Source organism: Tauraco erythrolophus, chromosome W, assembly GCF_009769465.1.
Source record: "Tauraco erythrolophus isolate bTauEry1 chromosome W, bTauEry1.pri, whole genome shotgun sequence".
NCBI classification, from domain to species: domain Eukaryota; kingdom Metazoa; phylum Chordata; class Aves; order Musophagiformes; family Musophagidae; genus Tauraco; species Tauraco erythrolophus.
Window position 1 is genome coordinate 12,557,147 of NC_141497.1, and position 23,776 is coordinate 12,580,922.

Here is a 23,776-nt window from a genome sequence, read left to right on the forward strand (position 1 = left end):
CAGCAATGAGTTCAGACTATCCAGGTGAATGTACGCATGCACATATATATGCGTGTGTGTATCTATTTTAACAGCTTAGTATTATAGTGTAACATTCCAATAACCTGAATACTATTCTGAGGCAGTTATCAACATGAAATCCTCAACGTCAACTTTACCTAACATCTTATAGTCCAAGATGTTTACCTTTACTAATTTTCTCTCAAATACCTTGGTTGAAAGTATGTCATGTACTTAAATATGAACATTCTGAAGCCATGACTAAGACACTCTACAGAAATAGTATTTTAAACCTTTTAATCCAAAAGTTACAGTGCAATCTCATTTCTAACAGCATTGCTGTTAATAATCTTTCCCATAGTTGTGAAATCAATGAGCTCCATGCTCAGACAAACATGAGCAACAGTTTATAGCTTGCATCTTCACAGTGATTTTTCCATCCTCTGGATAGTGAACAATGCTGGGAAATAAACCTCTCAGCATCACTGAAAAGAAGAAGCCATTCTGCACCTTATGTTTTCAGCCTCTTAGAAGACTCAGTCATGCTTCTCCATGGTCAGTTCATTTTTCTAGTTACGGAAAAGGAGGTTGTGGAATACTTACATACCTATAATATAAGTAAGGTTATCAAACCACACAGCATAGATGACCAGAATGCACGAAGAGGCAATTTTATATAGGAAAACTAGATGCATTCTATTGCTAGAGGTCAAAAGCCACAAGGAAATGCTCCAAAAGGTATTTATTTAAAATATGGTATTGAAAAAAAATCTTATTGAGGCAGGCTTGAAACTATATATACTGCTAAAGCATTGTATGAAATTTTCAATAAAGCACAGCAGTGTTACAAATTAGACATTGTCTAATTTTTAATATTCAGCTGAAGTAATCTGTTTATCTCCCAAATATCTCGAGCTGCTGTCTAGCAGATCCTCAATCCAGTTAATAGCACAAGCAGTAAGATCCTAAGTTACCAGCAAGTCTACCTTCACAACAGTATCAATTATAGCTCAAATGATATTTACACACAGGCTAATAACCCTTCTCCTTTGGAAATGCAGGCTGACCAACTGAAAAGATGGGGATCCATCAATTTTTCCATCATCTCCTAAATCTTGTCCCTTCTCTCCACATGCAGGAGAAATTTCCCCATAATTTCCTGAGAAAGAAGTTGTTACTTGAAATATGTTAAGCTGACTTAAAAATTTAGCAGCACCAAGTACACATTCCTGTTCCACTCTCATATCTCAGTTGGTTACACTGATGCTTCTGTCCTGGTTCAGCCCAGCTGGCAACTAAAGGCCACACCAGCCACTCACTCACCCTCCCCCACCCCCAGGGGATGGGGAAGAGAATTAAAGGGGAAAAGGGAAGGAGATCCATGGGTTGAGATAAGAACAATTTAATAATGATATATTAATATATATGCATAATGACAATAACATATACAAACATATAATGCTGTTGTGGTTTAGGCCGCTCCGGCAGCTAAACTCCACACAGCCGCTCTCTCACTCCTCCCCTCAGTGAAGTGGAGAGGAGAAAAAGGTAATAAAAGGACTAAGGGTTGAGACAAGAACAGAGGGAGCACCCACCAACCATGGTCCTGGGCAAAACAGACTCAGCTTGGGAACAAAACAATCCAATTTATGAACAGTTACTCGAAAGGATAGAGAGAAACAAAGTCAGATCGTAAAAACACCACCTCCCCCCCTTTCCTTTTCTCCCCTCCCCCAGCGGCACAGGGGGACAGGGAATGGGGGAGTGCAGGTCAGTTCATCCCATGTTGTTACTGCCACTCCTTTCTTAAAGGAGGAGGAGTCCTTACACCCTTTTCCCTTGCTCCAGTGGATCCCCTACTCACAAGGAAAATTCACAGACTTCTCCAGCATGAGTCCTACCCGCAGGACACAATCCTTCCCCATCGGATTGCTCCAGTGCGGGCTTTACCACAGTCTCAGATTCTTAGGGAGTTCTTGCCACTCGCTCCAGCGTGGGTCCTCCCACGGACTTTAGATGCGTCTCTGCCTTGTCATGCGGCCCATTCTCCACGACCTCTCTCAGGCTCAGGCATCTCTTCTCCAATGTGGGCTTCTCCACGGGCTGCGAGTGGGTCTCTGCTCCACCGAGTCTGTCCTGGCTGCAGGGGGGCCACTGCCGTCTTGCCACTGGTTGCAGGAGAAACTCAGCTCCAGCACACCTCGTCCTGTCCATCTTCACTGACCCAGTGTCTATGTGGCCGTTTCTCTCAGACCTTAGTCCTCTCTGGGTGAACTTGGCCCAGCGGGCACCCCAGGAGCGGTGCGCTCCCTGAGTTCCCCAGGCAGCTCTGCCGCCACCATCCTCAGCGGGAGCCGGGGAGCGGGGGCAGTGCCTTCCTCCCTTCTCTCCTCACTGCCGGGCGAAGCACCTTTTCCGGTTCCTTTGTCTCGACTTAAATAGGGCAATTCACAGAGGCGCCAATTGGCTCAACCCTAAGGGGGATGGGAGTCCGATCTGGTGGCCAGAACTGGGTCTGACCCGGTTCCGAAACCAGGGAAGTCAGAGGGAGCAAATCCCCTCACCCACCACTGGAATCCCTTTACACAAACCCAGTTGCTCCTGTAAGGAAGAAGAAATGTGTACGAAAGCCAGAACGTAGAGGAGAGGATGATGAAGAGCAACCAAGGCAGAGACAAAGTGAGAACGTTCTGTTTCTCCCCAAAGAAGTGGGCGGAGGAGAGATGACAATCTCATGGAGGAGACAATAACCACCCGATCTCTAAACATGAGTGAGCTGCGAGACATTCGAAGAGATTACAGCCGTCATATAGGTGAGCCCATTGTCACTTGGTTGCTCAGATGCTGGGACATGGGGGCCAGTAGTCTGGAGTTAGATGGTAGAGAAGCCAGGCAGCTGGGAGCCCTTGCTATGGATGGAGGCATTGATAAAGCAACTGGAAGACACACACAAGTTCACAGCCTCTGGAGACAGCACCTGGCAGCTGTAAAGGAAAGGTATCTCCTCAAGGAAGAGGTACCATGTCATTTGGGCAAGTGGGCCAACACAGAGAGAGCTATTCAGTATCTGAAGGAACTAGTCGTGCAAGAGATGATTTATTTTGACTCCAGAAGCGGACAGAGATGCAAAGATTCAGATGACGTCTGGTGCACACGACCAATGTGGCAGAAGATTCTACGGAACGCGCCATCAGCATATTCCACCTCACTGGCAATAATGGACGTCGGAGACGATGATGCACCACCCGTAGGTACTCTGGTCACTCACCTCTGATGATATGATGATAATACTTCTGTACGGACCTGCGTCGCGGATGTGGAGAAGCTGTCCGAAGAGGTCCAAGAGTTAAGAGAAAAAGTAGACTCCTTGTCACCTGCACATTCCAGAATTTCAGCTGTTAGAACCAGGCGTTACCCTCCTCGAGAAAGATGGTATAGATCACGGGGTGAGTTGTGGTTTTATCTGCGTGATCATGGAGAAGACATGAGAAGGTGAGATGGAAAACCCACCTCAGCCCTAGAGACAAGGCTATGCCAGGTGGAAGGAAGAACCAACAGAAATAGGAATTATTCCAATTCCTCCAAAACAGGTGTTGCTCCAGTCTACAGTGAGCAATTCCCTAGACAAAACGGGAGGACTAATCCTCCTAAAAATCCTGATTCTAAGCCTGCTGATCCTCCTGCACAAGGAGTGAATTATTGACATGATAACAGGTATTAGAGGGGCCCTGCCTCCAGCCAGGTGGAGGAAAGGGACAATCGAGTTTACTGGACTGTGTGGATTCGGTGGTCTGGCACATCAGACTCCCAGAAGTATAAGGCTTTAGTGAACACTGGTGCCCAATGCACCCTGATGCCATCGAACTTTAGAGGGGTTCCATCTACATTTCCAGATGACACGGGGTCCCAACAGTCGACGGTGTTAGAGGCTGAAGTGAGCCTAACTGGCAAGCAGTGGCAAAAACTACGCTGGATTTCAGGAAAGCAGACTTTGGCCTCTTCAAGGATCTCCTCGCTAGAGTACAATGGGATGAGGCCCTGGAGGGAAGAGGGGCCCAAGAAAGCTGGACAATATTCAAGGATCGCCTCCTCCAAGCTCAGGAGTGGTGCATCCCAACAAAGAGAAAGTCAGGTAGGAACACCAGGAGGCCCGCATGGATGAATAAGGAGCTCCTGGACCAACTCGGACACAAAAAGAAAGCCTATAAGGGGTGGAAGCAAGGACAGGTAGCCTGGGAAGAATACAGAGAAATTGTCCGAGTAACCAGAGATCAGGTTAGGAAAGCCAAAGCCCTGATAGAGTTAAATCTGGCCAGGGACATCAAGGGCAACAAGAAAGGCTTCTATAGATATGTCAGTGATAAAAAGAGATCTAGGGAAAATGTAGGCGCTTTCCGGAAGGGAACAGGGGACCTGGCCACCCGGGATATGGAGAAGGCTGAGGTTCTCAACGACTTCTTTGCCTCAGTCTTCACTGGCAAAAGCTCTAGCGGCATGGCCCAAGTCACGGAAGGCAAAGGCAGGGACTGCGAGAACGAAGAACCACCCACTGAAGGAGAAGATCGAGTTCGAGACCATCTAAAGAACCTGAAGGTGGACAAGTCCATGGGACCTGATGAAGTGCATCCACGGGTCCTGAGGGAACTGGCAGATGAAGTTGCTAAGCCACTATCCATCATGTTTCAGAAGTCGTGGCAATCTGGTGAAGTTCCCAATGACTGGAAAAGGGGAAACAAAGCCCCCATCTTTAAAAAGGGGAAAAAAGAAGACCCAGGGAACTACAGACCAGTCAGTCTCACCTCTGTGCCTGGCAAGATCATGGAGCAGATCCTCCTGGCGACTATGCTAAGGCACATAGAAAACAAGGAGGTGATTGGTGACAGTCAACATGGCTTCACTAAGGGCAAATCCTGCCTGACTAACTTGGTGGCCTTCTATGATGAGGTTACAGCATTGATGGATAGGGGAAGAGCAACTGACATTGTCTACCTGGACCTATCCAAAGCATTTGATACTGTCCCACACGACATCCTTGTCTCTAAACTGGAAAGACATGGTTTTGATGGACAGACCACTCGGTGGATAAGGAATTGGCTGGATGGTCGCACTCAAAGAGTTGTGGTCAATGGTTCAATGTCCACATGGAGGCCAGTGACGAGTGGTGCTCCTCAGGGGTCGGTACTGGGACCAGTGCTATTTAACATCTTTGTTGGAGACATGGACAGTGGGATTGAGTGCACCCTCAGCAAGTTTGCAGATGACACCGAGTTGTGTGGTGTTGTGGACACGCTGGAGGGAAGGGATGCCATCCAGAGGGACCTTGACAGGCTGGAGAGACAGGCCTGTGAGAACCTAATGAAGTCCAACAAGGCTAAGTGCAAGGTCCTGCACGTGGGTCGGGGCAATCCCACGCACAAGTACAGGCTGGGCGGAGAATGGATTGAGAGCAGCCCTGAGGAAAAGGACTTGGGAGTGCTGGTGGATGAGAAGCTCAACATGAGCTGGCAATGTGCGCTGGCAGCCCAGAAAGCCAACCATACCCTGGGCTGCATCAAAAAGAGCGCGGCCAGCAGGTCGAGGGAGGGGATTCTGCCCCTCTACTCAGCTCTCGTGAGACCCCACCTGGAATACTGTGTTCAGCTCTGGAGTCCCCAACACAAGAAGGACATGGAGCTACCGGAACGAGTCCAGAGGAGGGCCACGAAGATGATCCGAGGGCTGGAGCACCTCTCCTATGTGAAGACAGGCTGAGAGAGTTGGGGCTGTTCAGCCTGGAGAAGACTCTGGGGTGATCTTATAGGAGCTTTCCAGTACCTAAAGGGGGCCTACAGGAAAGCTGGAGAGGGACTTTTTACAAGGGCGTGAAGGGATAGAACAAGGCGCAATGGATTTAAACAGAAAGAGGGCAGAATTACGTCAGATATAAGAAAGAAATTCTTTACATTGAGGGTGGTGAGGTACTGGAACAGGTTGCCCAGAGAAGTTGTGGATGCCCCATCCCTGGAGGTGTTCAAGGCCAGGTTGGATGAGGCTTTGGGCAACCTGGTGTAGTGGAGGATTTCCCTGCCCATGGCAGGGGGGTTGAAACTAGATGATCTTTGAGGTCCCTTCCAACCCTAACCATTCTATGACTCTATGATTCTATTGTGTGCCTATAGAGGGTGGAAGCGGAGACAGATAGCCTGGGAGGAATACAGAGAAGCTGTACGAGTGACCAGGGATCAGGTGAGGAAAGCTAAAGCCCTGAAGGAATTGAATTTGGCAAGGGATATAAAAAGCAATAAGAAGAGCTTCTATAGGTATGTAGGGGACAAAAGGAAGTCCAAGGAGAACGTAGGCCCCCTCCGGAAGGATACTGGTGCTCTGGTTACCTGGGACATAGAGAAGGCTGAGTTACTCAATGACTTTTTTGCCTCAGTCTTCACTGATAAAGCCTCTTGTCTTACCACCCAAGCTGTGGAAAGAACTAGCAGGGACTGTGAGGATGAACCACCGCCCACTGTACTTGAAGAGCAGGTTTGGGAACATCTGAGGAACTTGAAGGTGCACAAGTCCATGGGACCTGATGAGATCCATCCGCGGGTCCTGAAGGAACTGGCAGATGAAGTTGCCAAGCCACTGGCCATTGTATTTGATAAGTCGTGGCGGTCTGGCGAGGTCCCCGATGACTGGAAGAGAGGGAACATAACCCCCATATTTAAAAAGGGGAACAAGGAGGACCTGGGCAACTACAGGCCGGTCACGCCTCACCTCTGTGCCTGGCAAGGTCATGGAGCAGATTCTCCTGGGAACCATGCTAAGGCACATGGAGAGCAAGGAGGTGGTGGGTGACAGCCAACATGGCTTCACCAAAGGCAGATCGTGCCTGACCAACTTGGTGGCCTTTTATGATGGGGTGACAGCATCGGTGGACAAGGGTCAACCAACGGATATCATCTACCTGGACTTTTGCAAAGCTTTTGACACTGTCCCGCATGACATTCTTCTCTCTAAACTAGAGAGGCATGGGTTTGATGGATGGACCACTCAGTGGATAAGGAATTGGCTCAATGGCCGCACTCAGAGAGTAGTGGTCAACGGCTCGATGTCCAAGTGGAGACCGGTCACAAGTGGCGTCCCTCAGGGATCCGTGTTGGGCCCGGCCCTCTTCAACATCTTTGTCGGTGACGTGGACAGTGGCATGGAGTGCACCCTCAGCAAGTTCGCCGATGACACCAAGCTGTGTGGTGCCGTCGACACGCTGGAAGGGAGGGATGCCATCCAGAGGGACCTCGACAGGCTGGAGAGGTGGGCTCGTGTCAACCTCATGAAGTTCAACCAGGCCAAATGCAAGGTCCTACATCTGGGTCGTGGCAATCCCAGGCACAAATACAGACTGGGTGGTGAATGGATCGAGAGCAGCCCTGAGGAGAAGGACTTGGGAGAACTGGTGGACGAGAAGCTCAATATGAGCCGGCAATGTGCTCTTGCGGCCCAGAAGGCCAACTGCATCCTGGGCTGCATCAAGAGGAGTGTGGCCAGCAGGTCGAGAGAGGTGATTCTCCCCCTCTACTCTGCCCTCGTGAGACCTCACCTGGAGTATTGCGTCCAGTTCTGGAGCCCCCAACATAAGAAGGACATGGACCAGTTGGAGAGGGTCCAGAGGAGGGCCACGAAGATGATAAGAGGGCTGGAGCACCTTTCCTATGAGGACAGGCTGAAAGAGTTGGGGCTCTTCAGCCTGGAGAAGAGGAGGCTCCGGGGTGACCTTATAGCGGTCTTCCAGTACCTCAAGGGGGCCTACAAGTAAGATGGGGAGAGGCTGTTCAGGAGGGCCTGTTGTGATAGGACAAGGGGTAATGGTTTTAAAATAGAGGGAGGTAGATTCAGATTGGATATTAGGAAAAAATTTTTTACCATGAGAGTTGTAGAACACTGGAACAGGTTGCCCAGAGAGGTGGTGGATGCTCCATCCCTGGAGATGTTCAAGGCCAGGTTGGACGAGGCCCTGAGCAACCTGATCTAGTCGGAGATATCCCTGTTCCTTGCAGGGGGGTTGGACAAGATGACCTTTGAAGGTCCCTTCCAGCCCTAACCATTCTATGATTCTAGGATTGTGACTGGCCCAGAAGCTACATGCATCCTGGGCATAGATCATCTTAAGAGAGGGTATTACAAGGACCCAAAAGGGTATCGGTGGGCTTTTGGCATAGCTGCATTAGAGACAGAAGAAGGCAGACAGCTGTCTACTTTGCTTGGTCTCTCAATGGACCCTTCTGCTGTGGGATTACTGAGGGTCGAAGAACAACAGGTGCCAATTGCTACTACAACAGTGCACCGACGGCAATATCGTACCAACCGAGACTCTCTAATTCCTATCCATAAGTTGATTCGTCAGCTGGAGAGCCAAGAACTCATCACGAAGACCCGCTCACCTTTTAACAGCCCCATATGGCCAGTGTGAAAGTCCAATAGAGAGTGGAGGCTGACAGTAGACTATGGAGGCCTGAATGAAGTTACACCACCATTGAGTGCTGCTGTGCCAGATAAGCTGGAGCTTCAGTATGGACTGGAGTCAAAGGTAGCCAAGTGGTATGTCACAAATGATATCGCTAATGCATTTTTCTCAAATCCTTTGGCAGCAGAATGCAGGACACAGTTTGCTTTCACTTGGAGGGGCATCCAGTATACCTGGAATCGACTGCCCCGGGGGTGGAAACACAGCCCTACTATTTGCCATGGACTGATCCAGACTACACTGGAACAGAGTGAAGCTCCAGAAGACCTGCAATACATTGATGACATCATTATACAGGGCAACACAATAGAAGTTTTCGAGAAATGTGAGAAAATAATCCAAAACCCTTTGAAACCTGGTTTTGCCATAAAGCAAAGCAAGGTCAAGGGACCTACATGGGAGATTCAGTTTTTGGGAATAAAATGGCAAGACGGGCATCGTCAAATTTCAATGGATGTGATGAATAAAATAACAGCTATGTCCCCACCAACCAAAAAAAAGGAAGCACAAGCTTTCTTAGGCGTTGTGGGTTTCTGGCGAATGCATATTCCAGATTACAGCCAGATTGTAAAACCCCTCTATCAAATAACCCGAAAGAAGAATAATTTTGAATGGGGCCCAGAGCAAAAACAAGCCTTTGAACAAATTAAACAAGAAATAGTCCATGCGGTAGCCCTGGGACCAGTCTGGACAGGACAAGATGTCAAAAACGTGCTCTACACTGCAGCCGGGGAGAATGGTCCTACCTGGACTCTCTGGCAAAAAGCGCCAGGGGAGACGCGAGGTCGACCTCTTGGGTTTTGGAGTTGAGGATACAAAGGATCCGAAGCCAAATATACTCCAACTGAAAAAGAGATACTGGCAGCATATGAAGGAGTCCAAGCTGCTTCTGAAGTGATTGGGACGGAAGCACAGTTGCTCCTGGCACCCCGATTGCCAGTGCTCGGCTGGATGTTCAAAGGGAGCGTCCCGTCTACACACCATGCAACTGATGCCACATGGAGCAAGTGGATTGCACTGATCACACAAAGAGCTCGGATAGGAAACCTCAATCGCCCAGGAATTTTGGAAGTGATCACTAACTGGGCTGAAGGTAAAGACTTTGGAATGTCACCAGAGGAGGAGGAGGTGACACGTGCTGAGGAGGCTCCACCTTATAATGAACTATCAGACAATGAGAAGAAATATGCTCTGTTTACTGACGGATCCTGTCGCCTTGTAGGAAAACATCGAAAATGGAAAGCTGCTGTATGGAGCCCTACTCGACGGGTCGCAGAAGCTACTGAAGGAGAAGGCGAATCAAGTCAGTTTGCAGAGATGAAAGCCATCCAACTGGCTTTAGACATCGCTGAACGAGAAAAGTGGCCAATGCTCTATCTCTATACCGACTCTTGGATGGTAGCAAATGCCCTGTGGGGATGGCTACGGCAATGGAAGTAGAGCAACTGGCAACGCAGAGGTAAACCCATCTGGGCTGCCCCGTTGTGGAAAGACATTGCTGCTCGAGTAGAGAAGCTGGTTGTAAAAGTACGACATGTAGATGCCCATGTACCCAAGAGTCGGGCCACAGAAGAACATCAAAACAATCAACAGGTGGATCAGTCCGCCAAGATTGAAGTGGCTCAGGTGGATCTGGACTGGCAACATAAAGGTGAAAAATTTCTAGCTCGTTGGGCCCATGATGCCTCAGGCCATCAAGGAAGGGACGCCACATACAAATGGGCTCGTGATCGAGGGGTGGACCTAACTATGGACACTATTATAGAGGTGATCCATGAATGTGAAACGTGCTGCAATCAAGCAAGCCAAGCGGTTAAAACCTCTTTGGTATGGAGGACGTTGGTTCAAATATCAGTATGGAGAGGCTTGGCAAATTGACTATGTCACACTTCCACAAACTCGCAGTGGCAAGCGTTACGTGCTCACAATGGTGGAAGCAACCACTGGATGGTTGGAAACCTATGCTGTGCCCCAAGCCACCGCCTGGAACACTATCTTGGGCCTTGAAAATCAAGTCTTGTGGCGGCATGGCACCCCAGAAAGAATTGAGTCAGACAACGGGACTCATTTCCGTAACAATCTTATAGACACCTGGGCCAAAGAGCATGGCATCGAGTGGGTATATCACATCCCCTATCATGCACCAGCTTCTGGGAAGATTGAACGATATAATGGATTGCTAAAAACCACACTGAAAGCAATGGGTGGTGGAACCTTCAAACATTGGGATACACATTTAGCAAAAGCCACCTGGTCAGTCAACACTAGAGGATCTGCCAATCGAGCTGGTCCTGCCCAATCAGAACTTCTACATACTGTAGAAGGAGATAAAGTCCCTGTAGTGCACATGAGGAATATACTCGGGAAGACAGTCTGGGTTATTCCTGCCTCGAGTAAAGGTAAACCCATTTGTGGGATTGCTTTTGCTCAAGGACCTGGGCGGCACTTGGTGGGTGATGCAGAAGGACGGGGAAGTCCGATGTGTACCTCAAGGGGATTTGATGTTGGGTGGAAATAGACGATAAAATGAATTGAATTGTGTGATATTAATTGCTGAATAACCCTGTCCCTGCATACCATCATTGCTATGGTTGTCACATTGTACTAATGCCATTATATTAAGAATCATTCAGGTTAATGAAGAACGAACTGCGACAGAACTGATTCCAGACACCCAGCAACTTCCTCGAGATCGACATCTTCAACCTGCAGACTGTGGACATGGACTGTTGCCGGATACACCAACTACGAGCTCCAGATGTCACATGCAACAGAGACTACGTTGTCTGTTCTACCGACTGAGCAAATTCCACATCATCTTTCCTGCCCTGAGAGACTGCTACAACAGATGAAGACCGGAGTTACGGACTAAATGAACAACACGTATATTGGAGGGATGACCCATGGACTAGGGGAATAGTATCTATGTATATATGTGAGGTTTGAACATGACGCGCATGGTATGGAATAAGGGGTGAATACTGTCCTGGTTCCCATCCAAATCATTCTATGATTCTACAAATTTACTATAGAAATTCCCTTTACAATCTTGTTCTTAACTCAGTTTCTAAGCAGGAAAAACAAAAATATAACCAGAAAAAAAGAATATGGAAGCAGCTAAAAACCAGAGATAGATGTTACTATCAGTATCCGTCATACTGCTACCTTTTATATACCTGCTCAAAGAATTTGTAAGTAAAGATCTAATCAAAGCTCTCTGCTCTGCAGAGATCAGTTTTCTGAAAATGCATTAGAGTACACTGAAAATGGTTGCATACTTGGAAACCAGTTACTTTCTTAATATACTGCTAATAGTATTGCCCTTTAAACATGTTTTAAATCCATGAGAGCAAGAGATTACTGCTTAAATAGATTTGATTATAGCAAGCAAAACTTACAGTTTAATTATATGAGGATGTCTGAAGAGTTTGAGGTTCTGAATTTCCCTGCGGATTTTTCCTACTACATCAAGGCTGCGTATCTTCTGTCGATTTAGGATCTTCACTGCAACGTTATGCCCAGTTAATTCATGTTTGCCAACTGCAAGGAACAACGAAGTATTTAGTCAGAGTTCTCAATTGCTCAGTAAAGACATTAATTGGACCATTTCAACTATAGCCAAGAAACACCCCGGTTAAGATGTTAGCATTCCACATATCCTCATTATCTTTGGGGAGGTTGAAAACCAGATGGCACGTCATTTCTTCTGCCCTACCCCAATTCCTCCCACAATTGTATCATTAGAAGATGAACTGAATATTTAGGAACAAACCTTAAACCTAACCCTCAGAAGTCTTGCAGCATGACTACGTTTTTGCACTATTGCAAACAAACAAAACATTTTGCATCCCAAAATACTGCCATCTTTTCTAATTAGGGACACCGTTTTCTTTCCCTGTACAAGTTACTCCAAGCTTTTGGCTCGCTCAACTACTCAGCTCTCCTACTTTAGGATCACTCTCACTAAAGAAATCACTGCTATCCTTCACTCAAGAAGCCCATTTAAGCAATTATTCTGGATTACTAAGATTATTTGATCAGTTTATTTAAAATAATTATTTATCTGTCCTTGGAGCAGTCTGACCCTATATAAGCTCCACATTCTGTGCAGTAAAGCCCTGGTGGTTTTTATATACAAGTGGCAAAAGTTACATGAAATGCACTAAATAAAATCCAATAGTAACTATGAGAAGCAACGCAAACATGCAACCTCTTACATTCCTGTTTCTTTCCTACTTCTAGGAGAGTTTCATTTTTCTTTCAACAGGAGAACTTGAAAGCATAAGACATTTCCTAGACAGTTATCCCTCTTAAATTCTTTAATTTTGCAGGTGCTATTGGAAGTAACCACAACAGAATTGCCAAGAATGTTTTTCTTGGATCACAGATAAGCCACAGAAGTTAAGTATTTCTTCCACTACAAGGCTTCGCTATCTGCATTGGTTTCTGCATGCAGTGACTTAACACTACCAATATCATAACTACATCACTTTCATCCACCACCCTGAATCCTACCTTCTGAAGACAAACCAGGTTCCAGGGACACCTACATGGTTCATCCTTGTCCATTTGATTAGACATTGGTAACAGACCTCTGCTGTTCATAGTACTCATTCATCTGAGTGTCTTGCCTCACTTGAAAATTTAACTAAGCCTCAAGCTTCAAGCTTTATTTAAATATATCTATGGGAAGCTGTGATAAACAGCAGTGATCCACAAAAATCTTTCTGTATTTAAGAGAAAACTTTGATAGAATTAGCAAACATCTATCAATCTGTAAACCTCATTCCCAACACAAGATTTTCCTCCTACCTTTTGCCTCTATATTGAGCTAAAAAACAATGTGAGTGAAAAGAAATTCTTAGCAGAGAGGCAGAGATAACTATAAGCATCTCTCAGTGATTATTCTTACAACAAAGAGATGGCTACTGGGTAAAATAAAGCAGTTTGTCTAAACTCCTGTAGGAAAGTAACTAAGTAGTGGATCATCTAAGACCCTGAACCATCATGATGCAGTGGCAAGATGTCTTGTACCTGAGAATACAGAGAGGCTCTACCTGCAAGGTGAAAGAACACACTCCCTCATTCAGAAGAGCCATTACTTAAAAAGAGCCACAACAACCAAAGTGCTGGACGTGCACATTCACACTGTTGAGGAATGCAGGACAAAGCTGACATTCATTACAAGTTCTAGAAAGACCATAAAGCAGTGATAGGTAAGTGCCTAGAACTGTAAAAATCACATCAGCTATGAAAAAATTTGCCTCCTCCTTTTTATTAAACTTATTATATCAAACTTATCTTTTTAAGATATGAACTTCCATTAACTGTTTACTTCATGAAATAAAACTGTCATCTTTGATATGATCCACTGAGTATCCATTAGCACTGTTCAGCTACCACAACTCATACACTTTAAGTCTTAGACTATGTATTCTTCTCAGAAATCTTTCAGTCTTCCTAGAAAAAAGTAATCTTCACTTCGCTGCATAAAGTAATAGCAAATACAAGTTTTTCCACATGCATTTAATCAAAATAAACAGAGCTGTCTTTTTTTTCTACTGTAAAATGGCTTTGCAGCTTTGTTACTATTTGCATACTATGACATTAGAACTAAACTGTTAATTCCAAAAAGAACACATACTGAACTATTACTATGGTTTTAAATCTATTCACATACCATAAGAACTTACTGAAGTTCAAGGTATCCGGTATCAACAAAACAGCAATCACTAACTGGTAACAGATCACTGACTACTTCTGAATTCAGCACAAAGACAGAACTGAAAGCAAGACCTCAGATGATAACATCATACAAAACAGAAGTCAGTGTTACCTTCACAAAAGCTACTTTGTATTACCTCTTGACAGAAGTTTTACCTATGAAGGAGAAGGCTCACAAACAAGAAGCAATCAAAATATATTTATCTTAGTTGCCCTAAGCCTCAAGGAGCTATCAGAGCTTCAAAAGAATCACTGAAAAAAGAAGCTCCCTTTACAGACCTAACAATTCCCGATATTTCTTTATTCTTTGATAATGCCAGTTGTCTTCAATCATAGAATGGTTTTGGTCAAGACCTTAAAGATTATCTACTTCCAAATCCCCTGCAATGGGCAGGGACACCCTCCACTACACCAGGTTGCTCAAAACCTCATCCAATCTGGCCTTGAACACTTCCAGGGATGGGGCAGCCACAGATTCTCGGGGCAGCCTGTTCGAGTACCTCACCACCCTCTGAGTGAAAAATTTCTTCCTTATATCTAATCTAAATCTGCCCTCTTTCAGTTTAAAGCCATTGCCCCGTGTCCTGTCACTACATGCCCTTGTAAAAAGTCCCTCTCCAGCTTTCCTGTAGGCCCCCTTTAGGTACTGAAAAGCTGCTATAAGATCACCCCGGAGTCTTCTCTTCTCCAGGCTGAACAGCCCCAACACTCTCAGCCTGTCTTCATAGCAGAGGTGCTCCAGCCCTCGGATCATCTTCGCGGCCCTCCTCTGGACTCGTTCCAGCAGCTCCATGTCCTTCTTGTGCTGGGGACTCCAGAGCTGAATGCAGTATTCCAGGTGGGGTCTCAGGAGAGCAGAGTAGAGGGGCAGAATCACCACCCTCAACCTGCTGCCCACGCTGCAGTTAAGCAAAACTAACCGGTCAAAGCAAAGCGTTGGAGTGTCCCCCACCCTCCACCCCAGCGGTCCCCCCCTCCTCCTCTGCACTGCGGCCGCCCGTACAGCCGGCTGCTTCAGTTACTGCAGTGGAATCTGTCCTTCCTACGGCTCCGCCATTGCCGCAGCCAGGCACGGCAGTCGGGGTTCTACCGCAACCGGGAGGGGCAGGAGGTATTGCGGCGGCGTCTGCTCCAGCGCCTTTGTGTCCCGCGCCAGCATCCGCGCATTTCCCGGCGCAGCCACCGATGGCGGATTTCTCGGCACACCAGCGTACGGCGCTTTTGCGAGAAATATTACAGCAACTAGTGATGCTGAGGGAGGCGGTGCGACAGGCACCGAGCACGGCACCAGCAGCAGCGCCTGCACGGACAGTGATGCCGCCGCAAGCCGCAGCCCCCCAAGCTGCATTGCCGTGCGGAGCTCCGCAACCGTCCACAGCCCCCGCCGCTACACCGCCCACTGGCCCGGCGCCTGTGCCCTGCCAGCCTTCCTCATCCGTGAGGCCCGACGATGCAAGCAGTGTTACTGCGGACTCGCTTACTACACTGCGGGGAAACTGTGGCAGCGGTCAGAAATCAGCAACAAGTAACACAGCTGGCCCACAACCGTCCTTGGACGCTTCCAGAATGTAAGGTGACTGTGCGTCCGAAAAACTCAAAACAGTTTTGGGAAGCGATCAAGAGGCGGGCTCTGAAGGTCAGGGACTGGGATTTAATAGAGAAAGTCGGGATGCCTGAAGATGAAAAGGGACCTGAGCAGGTTGTTATAGTGCCTCAAAGTGCTGTGCAGGTAGATCAAGGTGGTAGTGAACCCACAGAGGGTATCATCCAAGCCTTTCCTGTGCAGAAAGCTCTTCCTAACTCAGGTCAGTCTGACAAACATGAAGTTATCGCTTGGAGAGTGGTCCAAGATCTACAATTCAAAGTGGCACAATATGGGCTGGGTTCTCCTCAAGTCATGCGGATTATTAGAGTGCTGAAGACTGAGCTGCTCTCTCCATTTGATATTAAGCATTTAGGTCAGGTATTATTTCAACCTGTACAATATACAGTTTTTGAGGCCAATTGGAAAAGGATGGCTGAAAAAGATGCGTCTGGGAATATGCAACTGCCTCCAACTGATCCTAGATATGGAGTTCCAGCAGATGCTCTTATGGGAGCTAATGCCTTTTCTGATCCTGATCTTCAAGCTACCTGGCATCCTCAGGTCCTTGAGCAGGCTCAGAAGATTGGTATGGGAGTCCTATTAAAAAGCATGGACATGGCTGCTCCTAAAACACGATATGCGAAAATAACTCAGGGGCAGAAAGAGCACTTTTTAACTTTTGTGGAAAAGATTGCTGCAGCCCTCGAGAAGCAGGTCGAAGATGAGACCTTGAGGCAGCTGTTGTGCAGACAACTAGCAAGAGATAATGCCAATGATGAGTGCAGAAAGATCATAGATGCTTTGCCAGGGGATCCCACACTAACAGAGATGGTTGAAGCCTGTTCCAAGGTGGGATCTGAGAATCATAAATCTGCTCTGGCTGCAGTTCTGCAGCCTATTCAGTTAAATTCTGATCATGGACTGAAAAGGCAACCTAAGGTTGAGAGCAAGCAGAAACAGACCAGACAAAAGAGGAAAAATAAAGAGAACAGGGGAGCTGCTCGCTGTGAGAGACGCAATAGGCCAGGTCATTTCGCAAAATACTGTGAATCTGTGTACCATGCTAATGGTCAACCCTTGACACGTTGGGGAAACTTGACCAGGAGCGCAAAGGGGATGTGCGCTCAGACACAAATACTTCCCCAGGGCATGGCACCGACACAGGCCTACTCAGCCAGCTTAGAGCCAGCACCCAGGGATCAGACGGAGTGGATGTGCACACCGCAGCAACAGTCATCTTAGAATCCTGTCATGTTTATAAGGTTCCCTTGGATGCATTCGGGCCCCTAGGACAGGGACTAAGCACACTGCTGGCAGGAAGATCTAGTGTCACCACTCAAGGGATCTTTGTACACCCAGGAGCTATTGATGCTGACTTTACAGGCCAGATTTGTGCTATGGTTTCCACACCCACCGCCCCGTCACTACTCCTGAAAAGTCTCGAATTGCTCAACTTGTGCCTTTCAAGTCGTGTGTTCACAAGAAAGAACAAGGAAGTTGCGGAGATGGTGGCTTTGGATCTATGGGACTTCCACAGGTCTTCTGGACCGCAGACATCTCTAGCCAAAAGTTGCAGATGACGTGTACCCTAATGCTGCCAAATGCCCAGCCGTCCAAGATTCAGCTCCGAGGTTTGATTGATATGGGTGCTGACGTGACAATCATCTCCTCTGTGTGGCCTCCTACGTGGCCTTTAGCCCCTGTGGGGTCAGCCATTGCAGGGTTAGGGGGAACCACACAGAGCTATTTAAGTGAACAACCTGTGGTGGTGAAAAATGCAGAGGGGCAAACAGCTACAGTTCGGCCTGATGTCACTGCAGCTCTGCTTAACCTCTGGGAGCGGGATGTATTAGTGGCTTGGGGGGTAACAGATTGGGACAAATTTTTGATGGGGGCCACTGTGCTGAAGGGCGCAGAGTATCCTATGCTGCCTTTGCAGTGGCTAGTAAGCAAATCCATCTGGCAACCCCGGTGGCCCCTACCAAAAGAGAAACTAGTCGCCCTTCATCGGTCAGTTCAGGAACAATTACAACAGGGACACCTTGAGCCTTCCACTAGTCCCTGGAATACTCCTGTTTTTGTAATTAAGAAAAAAATCAGGAAAATAGATTGTTGCAGCATCTCTGAAAAATCAATGCAGTGATGGAAAGTATGGGGGCATTGCAGCCTGGTATGCCCTCACCCACCATGATTCCAGCAGTGGGAAATCCTGATCATTGATTTGAAGGATTGCTTTTTCACTATTCCTTTACATCCTGATGACAAGCCAAAATTTGCCTTTACTGTGCCTGCAGTTAACAATGCCCAACCTGCAAAGAGGTATCAATGGAAGGTTCTACCTCAGGGCATGAAGAACAGCCCAACTATCTGCCAATGGTATGTCACTCAAGCTTTGTCCAGAGTCTGCAAGCAGTTTCCTCAGGCATACTGCTACCATTACACGGATGATATCCTGGTGGCAGCATCCACCCAGGAGAAGCTGCTGAGGATACAGCCTCGGCTGCTCACTGCTCTGCATTCTTATGGATTGCAGGTGGCTCCGGAGAAAGTTCAAAAGCATCCTCCTTGGAAATATTTAGGAGTCAAAATTCTGGATCAAACTATACAACACCAAGAGGTGCAATTCTCGGGTTCTATTAAAACCCTGAATGATGCTCAGAAATTGCTGGGTATCATCAATTGGTTACGTCCCTATCTAGGGCTAACCATGGCATGACTTTCCCCGCTTTTTAATATTTTAAAGGGGGACCCCAAGTTGAGTTCACCTTGGAAACTGACTCCTGAAGCGCGACGAGCACAGGAGGAGGTTCAACAGGCTGTTTCTGCTCGTCAGGTTTATCAAGTGGATCCCTCCATTGATATCACTGTTTTCATTACCACTCCAGATGTTCATCCTACAGGTATCATTGGCCAGTGGAATAAACAGTGGCCCGACCCTTTGCATGTTCTGGAATGGGTCTTTTTGCCACATCAGACAAAAAAGACAGCACCCATGTTGTCTGAATTGATCGCTTGTCTGATAATCAAATGCTGCCATCGGTGTTTGCAATTAATGGCAGCAGATCCTGCAACAATTGTTCTTCCAGTACAGCAGGAACACTTTGAGTGGAGCCTTACTAACAGTGCTGCGCTGCAAAACTTTTTGGGACAGATTGCTTATCATCTGCCCAGCCATAAATTACTGCAATTGGCAAAATCGACAAGCTTTACCTTGCAGTCAAAAAATAGTCGGGTGCCAGTACAAGGACCCACCGTCTTCATGGATGGGTCCGGAAAAAATGGGAAAGCTATTGTTACCTGGAAGGAGGAATCTGAGTGGCAGGTGCTGGAAGGCCATGAGTCAGGCTCAGTCCAGTTGGTTGAACTGAGGGCTGTTGCCATGGCTTTTCAGTGGTTCTCTCAGGTACCTTTGAATTTGGTCACTGATTCTGCTTACGTAGCAGATGTAACCCAACGCTTAGATTGTTCACTTTTGAAGGAAGTGAATAATGCGGCTCTGTTTTCACTATTGAAAACTTTGTGGTGTGCAATTCAAGCTCGAGTTCATCCATACTATATTTTGCATATTCATAGTCACACCAATTTGCCAGGTTTCATAACAGAAGGCAACGCCAGGGCTGACATGCTAGCTAATCCTGCGTGGGTAGCGCCTCAGCCTGACAAAATTGCACAAGCCAAGGCATCACAGTTTTTTCCATCAAAGTGCACATACCCTGCAGAAGCAGTTCCACTTAACGCCCACTGAGGCTCGGGACATTGTCAGCGCTTGCGCTGACTGCCACGGACTTGCTGCACCTCTGCCATCAGGGGTAAACCCCAAGGGCCTAAAGGCCCTGCAGCTTTGGCAGACAGATGTAACGCACATTCCTGAGTTTGGCAGGTTTAAGTATGTGCACGTGTCTATTGACACTTTCTCCTCAGCTATGTGGGCGTCTGCTCATACTGGGGAGAAAGGTCGCGATGTCATTGCCCATTGGAAACTCGCCTTCGTGGTCTTGGGCGTGCCTTTTTCTGTGAAAACCGATAATGGCCCGGCCTATGTCTCACAGAAGACGCGGCAGTTTTTACACCTATGGGGTGTAAATCATACCTTGGGTATTCCACATTCTCCTACTGGCCAAGCCATTGTTGAACGCGCTCATGGCACTCTGAAGCGTGTTTTAAATAAACAAAAAGGGGGAATGTATGGAGAAACCCCACAGAGTCATCTAGAAAAAGCATTATATACAATTAATCATCTTACAGTGCCACCAAATTCAAATAATCCTGTTATTTTGAATCATTTTCTTTCGTTGCAGTCTTCAGGCAAGACCCATCTGCCTCGAGCGAAAGTCTGGGTACGGGACCTACTCACTAAGAAGTGGGAAGGCCCGTGTGAGCTTATTGCTTGGGGTCGTGGGTATGCCTGCGTTTCCACAGATACTGGGGTACGATGGCTACCTGCAAGATGCGTTCGCCCTGACCTGCGGCACCAGAAGCAGAACAGGCAACCTCCAAGGCAACCTTCAAATGACGACCAGAATGCAGATCATTCGATTGATGATCCTCCTGATGACGACCAAGACATCGACCATCAGCCTCGTCCTTCTACAAGCAGAGACTGAACTTTAAGTTTCTTATGTTATGGAGTCAGAATGTAGAGCCCTTAAGGCTATTTAGAATTAATGACTGGACGTATAACTGGGTTTGCTAGATGTGTATCTCCTATGGCATTGCTGGAGAATCTCTCTGCCCACTTTAAATTAGTCTTAAACAAAAAGGGGGAATTGTGGATACAAAAAGGCTAGAAGCAGAAATTTTCCAGCTGCTGCAGCATCCTGTGAAAGTTCTTTTTCCCATGCAGGCTAGCTGAGAAACAGTTTGAGGTTTTTATAAACTAAGACTTTATCTTGCACCTGTAGCTTGTTATGCAGTCTTGTTTATGGCACACTGGGAAAGTTGTTTTGAAATGGGTGTTGTAGCATTCAGCCAATCACTCTGGGAGGTGGATGGTCAAGCGGCCAATAGCCTTGGCCATTCTTGTGAACCATGTTACATATACGGATTTGTAATTAATTAAAGGTTGGTTGGCATTGGCATTCTCTCCTGAACCTGAATTCTGTGTCATTCTCTCCATCCTCGGTACGACAGCGACAGAGGACAAGGAGAATTTAATTGTGGCCTTGATTTGGAAAAACGCACAATCTTACTAGTGTAACAGCCTGCATACCCCTCCTCCAAGCAGCTGGCCAGCCCTTGCCATGGGGAATAATTCCTGTAGACCTATTGGTTATAGAGGGATATGATAACATTTCTAAGGCTTTCATTGCAGCTAATGCATCCTATTACCTTGATGAGAACACCAAATGCAAACAATGAGGAAGTGATGTACTCCCGGATAAAATGCCCTGGAGGCCAGGTGATAACAGAATTGTGTTTGAGAAAGGGACACATGATCAATATCCAGAAGGATCTAAACCTTAAGACCAGGACTTTCTAAAATTTGCCCTAACAGCTTCAGAAGGACAGGCAGCGGGGCTGTTGAAATTATGTGTCCTTCAGAATCATACTAAAGATATATCCACAACCCCAGAATGTGCAACATTGAAAAAGAAACCTAAAACATGGATTCGGCCCTTAGAAGGGTCTTAGAAATACACAGGAAATTTAGATTGGTGTATAACCTGAGGAACTAGCTCTATATCTAATATTATTAAGGCTGATTTGAAGTGTAACAGTTCCCTGACTAAAAGTCAAATAGCCTTTTCGAACCATACCATAACTGTTGGTTTGTGTAAAGATCTTGCATCTCCAGATTATTGCAAAGAGGTCACACTCTCCCCAGGATACACTGTGTGGGCAACTTCAGAAGGGTTTACACTGAAGTTGTTAACCCTTTGCCCAACATGGAAGAAAAGCCCAATTGAAGCAAGATATTAGGGACTACTAGCAAAAGAACAAGGGCCCTGTGGCTACCTCAAGTTAAATCATAAACACTGTTGTATACATATCCCAAACGTGACAGACAGTTTACAAGTACAACTTAAAAGGATGAAACAAGTAGCAGAGGACAGTAAAAGTATTAGGGACTCAGTTTAAAGCAATTGGCTAAACAAATTCTTACAAGGTATAGGGGGATGGTCATTAAAAGGGTGGCTGGCCACTGTTAAAAGTAATAATACTGCTACTGGTCATAATTATGATTATTGCAATTAGCACCGGGTGTATAAGAAGGATAATTGAAAAAACATATGGAAATAATAAGATACATTAGACACATGAATAAGATTTACTTTGGTTAGTTTATGAGCTAGGATAATTGCTGCTTTGTCTGTTATAGGTCAATAACAATGGTTGTGTGGAAAACATTGTACAAAAACTGTAAAAAGGTGAAACTCATCTAAATTGGAATTGATTAAGTCTCAAAGGAGGAATTGTTATCCAACAATGAAGGGGTTAAATTTTATGAAAGATTTTTTTGAAGGGTTTAGTAGGCTGTTTGCACATATCTAAAGACGACAGAACAAGATGACCATCCTTGAATCTGCCAGAAGTGATTAGTTGAGAAACTACTTATCCAGAGTTGGCTATCCTTGAAAAGAGAACATCCCAGAAAATGTATAAACTTTGTTCTCATGTTTTTCTGAACTGTGAACATGCACAGCAGTGACTTGGGGAAAAGGTAATTCCGGCAGGGGGAGATCGTGACCAGCGACTCACGGACCACCTACCCTAAACATACCCCAGACCCAAAAGAAAGGGGCGGAGGAAGAGAACTGAGCATGCAAAGTAATTTACATGTAAAGCGAGAGAAAATGAACCAATTGTTTAAGAGAATAACAACAAATACGTAAACATGTTATGAATATGCATGATTAGTGTATAACTAAGTTTCTGTCCAGGGGCCGGGTGTGCATGTCAGGAGGAGATATCCCCCCGTGCATCCGGCGTTGCCATAAAATAATGTCGCTTTTTAACACTGCAAACTGTGTTAGAGAGTTTCTGTCCGGATTTTCGGTGACAACAGCATACCAGGCGCTATTTCCACAACACTACACTCGGTCGGCGGCATTCAGACCGTAGCTCCAGGCCCCTACTCTGCAGCCACCGCGGCTGGGGCCGAGGCTCCAGCTAAAGGCCCATGAAATGCCTTCTCGTGACTGTCTCAACGACACATCGATCCTACAGTCAACTCCCCATAGCCCCTCTCCCATCGCCCCCGTCCGCCCGCGGTGCTAGCGCCGCCACAGCCCGGTGACTCACCCGACCCGGCGGGTACGGCCGGGCAGCGCCCAGCAGCTCAGTTTTCCAGGCGCCGCCCTCGGTGAAACTCAGACCCCTCCAACGCTCTGAGTGGGAGACAGAGCGGGGCTAAGCTCAGGCTAGGACGACGGCCCGACCCCCATACGACCCCCAACCCTAGTCAGGCCTCGACGGCCACCTGGCCACAGCCCCAGGGGACCGGCCGCGTCCCTCAGCCCGCAACAGAGACGCTGCTGCTCAGCCCGACACACCCGCCCAGCGCGCTACACTCTGCAGCCTGACTAGACCGTGCCGCTCCGCAGAACAGACGGCGGCCCGACTTCCCGCCACTCACCCTTAACTTTGCCGAAGGTACCAACACCGAGTGTGTCACCCAAGATATAATGCCCAATCTTCACACTTCCGTGCTCTTGCTTCTGTTTATCCACCGCCGCCATCTTGAGCCAAGGGCCGAGTCTGCGCATAACACGCGCCCACGCCGCACCAGAGAGCTAGCAGAAGAGCAACCACAACGCTCACTCACACCGAAACCCGGAAGTGAACCCCGCACTTATCTCCTTTCCGCCTTCCCTGGGGACAAACCATTGCTGTTCAGGGGGGAAGAGTTGGGTCGGCTCAGCAGTGCCCTGAGGAGTGCGGCTCCTGCAGGCGAGCTGTGCCGGTGGTGCGAGGCAGTGGAATGGGAGAAACAGCCTCCGAAGGCTGTGGGGCAGAGTGAGGGCTGGGGC

At 47.2% G+C, this 23,776-nt stretch overlaps 1 protein-coding gene across 5 annotated transcripts in view; it reads right to left on the bottom strand.

Moving 5' to 3' along the window:
• The window catches only part of LOC147526213 (5'-AMP-activated protein kinase catalytic subunit alpha-1-like), a 55,203-nt gene extending 31,642 nt beyond the window's left edge, over positions 1-23,561 (bottom strand). For 3 of the 5 annotated variants that reach the window (XM_086630137.1, XM_086630136.1, XM_086630135.1), the window contains exons 1-2: positions 23,383-23,561; positions 11,896-12,037 (exon numbers count right to left, since the gene is read on the bottom strand). In XM_086630137.1, the coding sequence (XP_086486263.1) occupies positions 11,896-12,037; positions 23,383-23,512 (272 nt within the window). In that variant the 5' untranslated portion in view covers positions 23,513-23,561. Of the gene's footprint in view, positions 1-3,268; positions 3,373-11,895; positions 12,038-23,048; positions 23,079-23,382 lie in introns of those variants that run through there. The other 2 variants (XM_086630138.1, XM_086630139.1) reach the window with 2 other exon arrangements.
• Between the last annotated feature and the right edge of the window lie 215 nt (positions 23,562-23,776).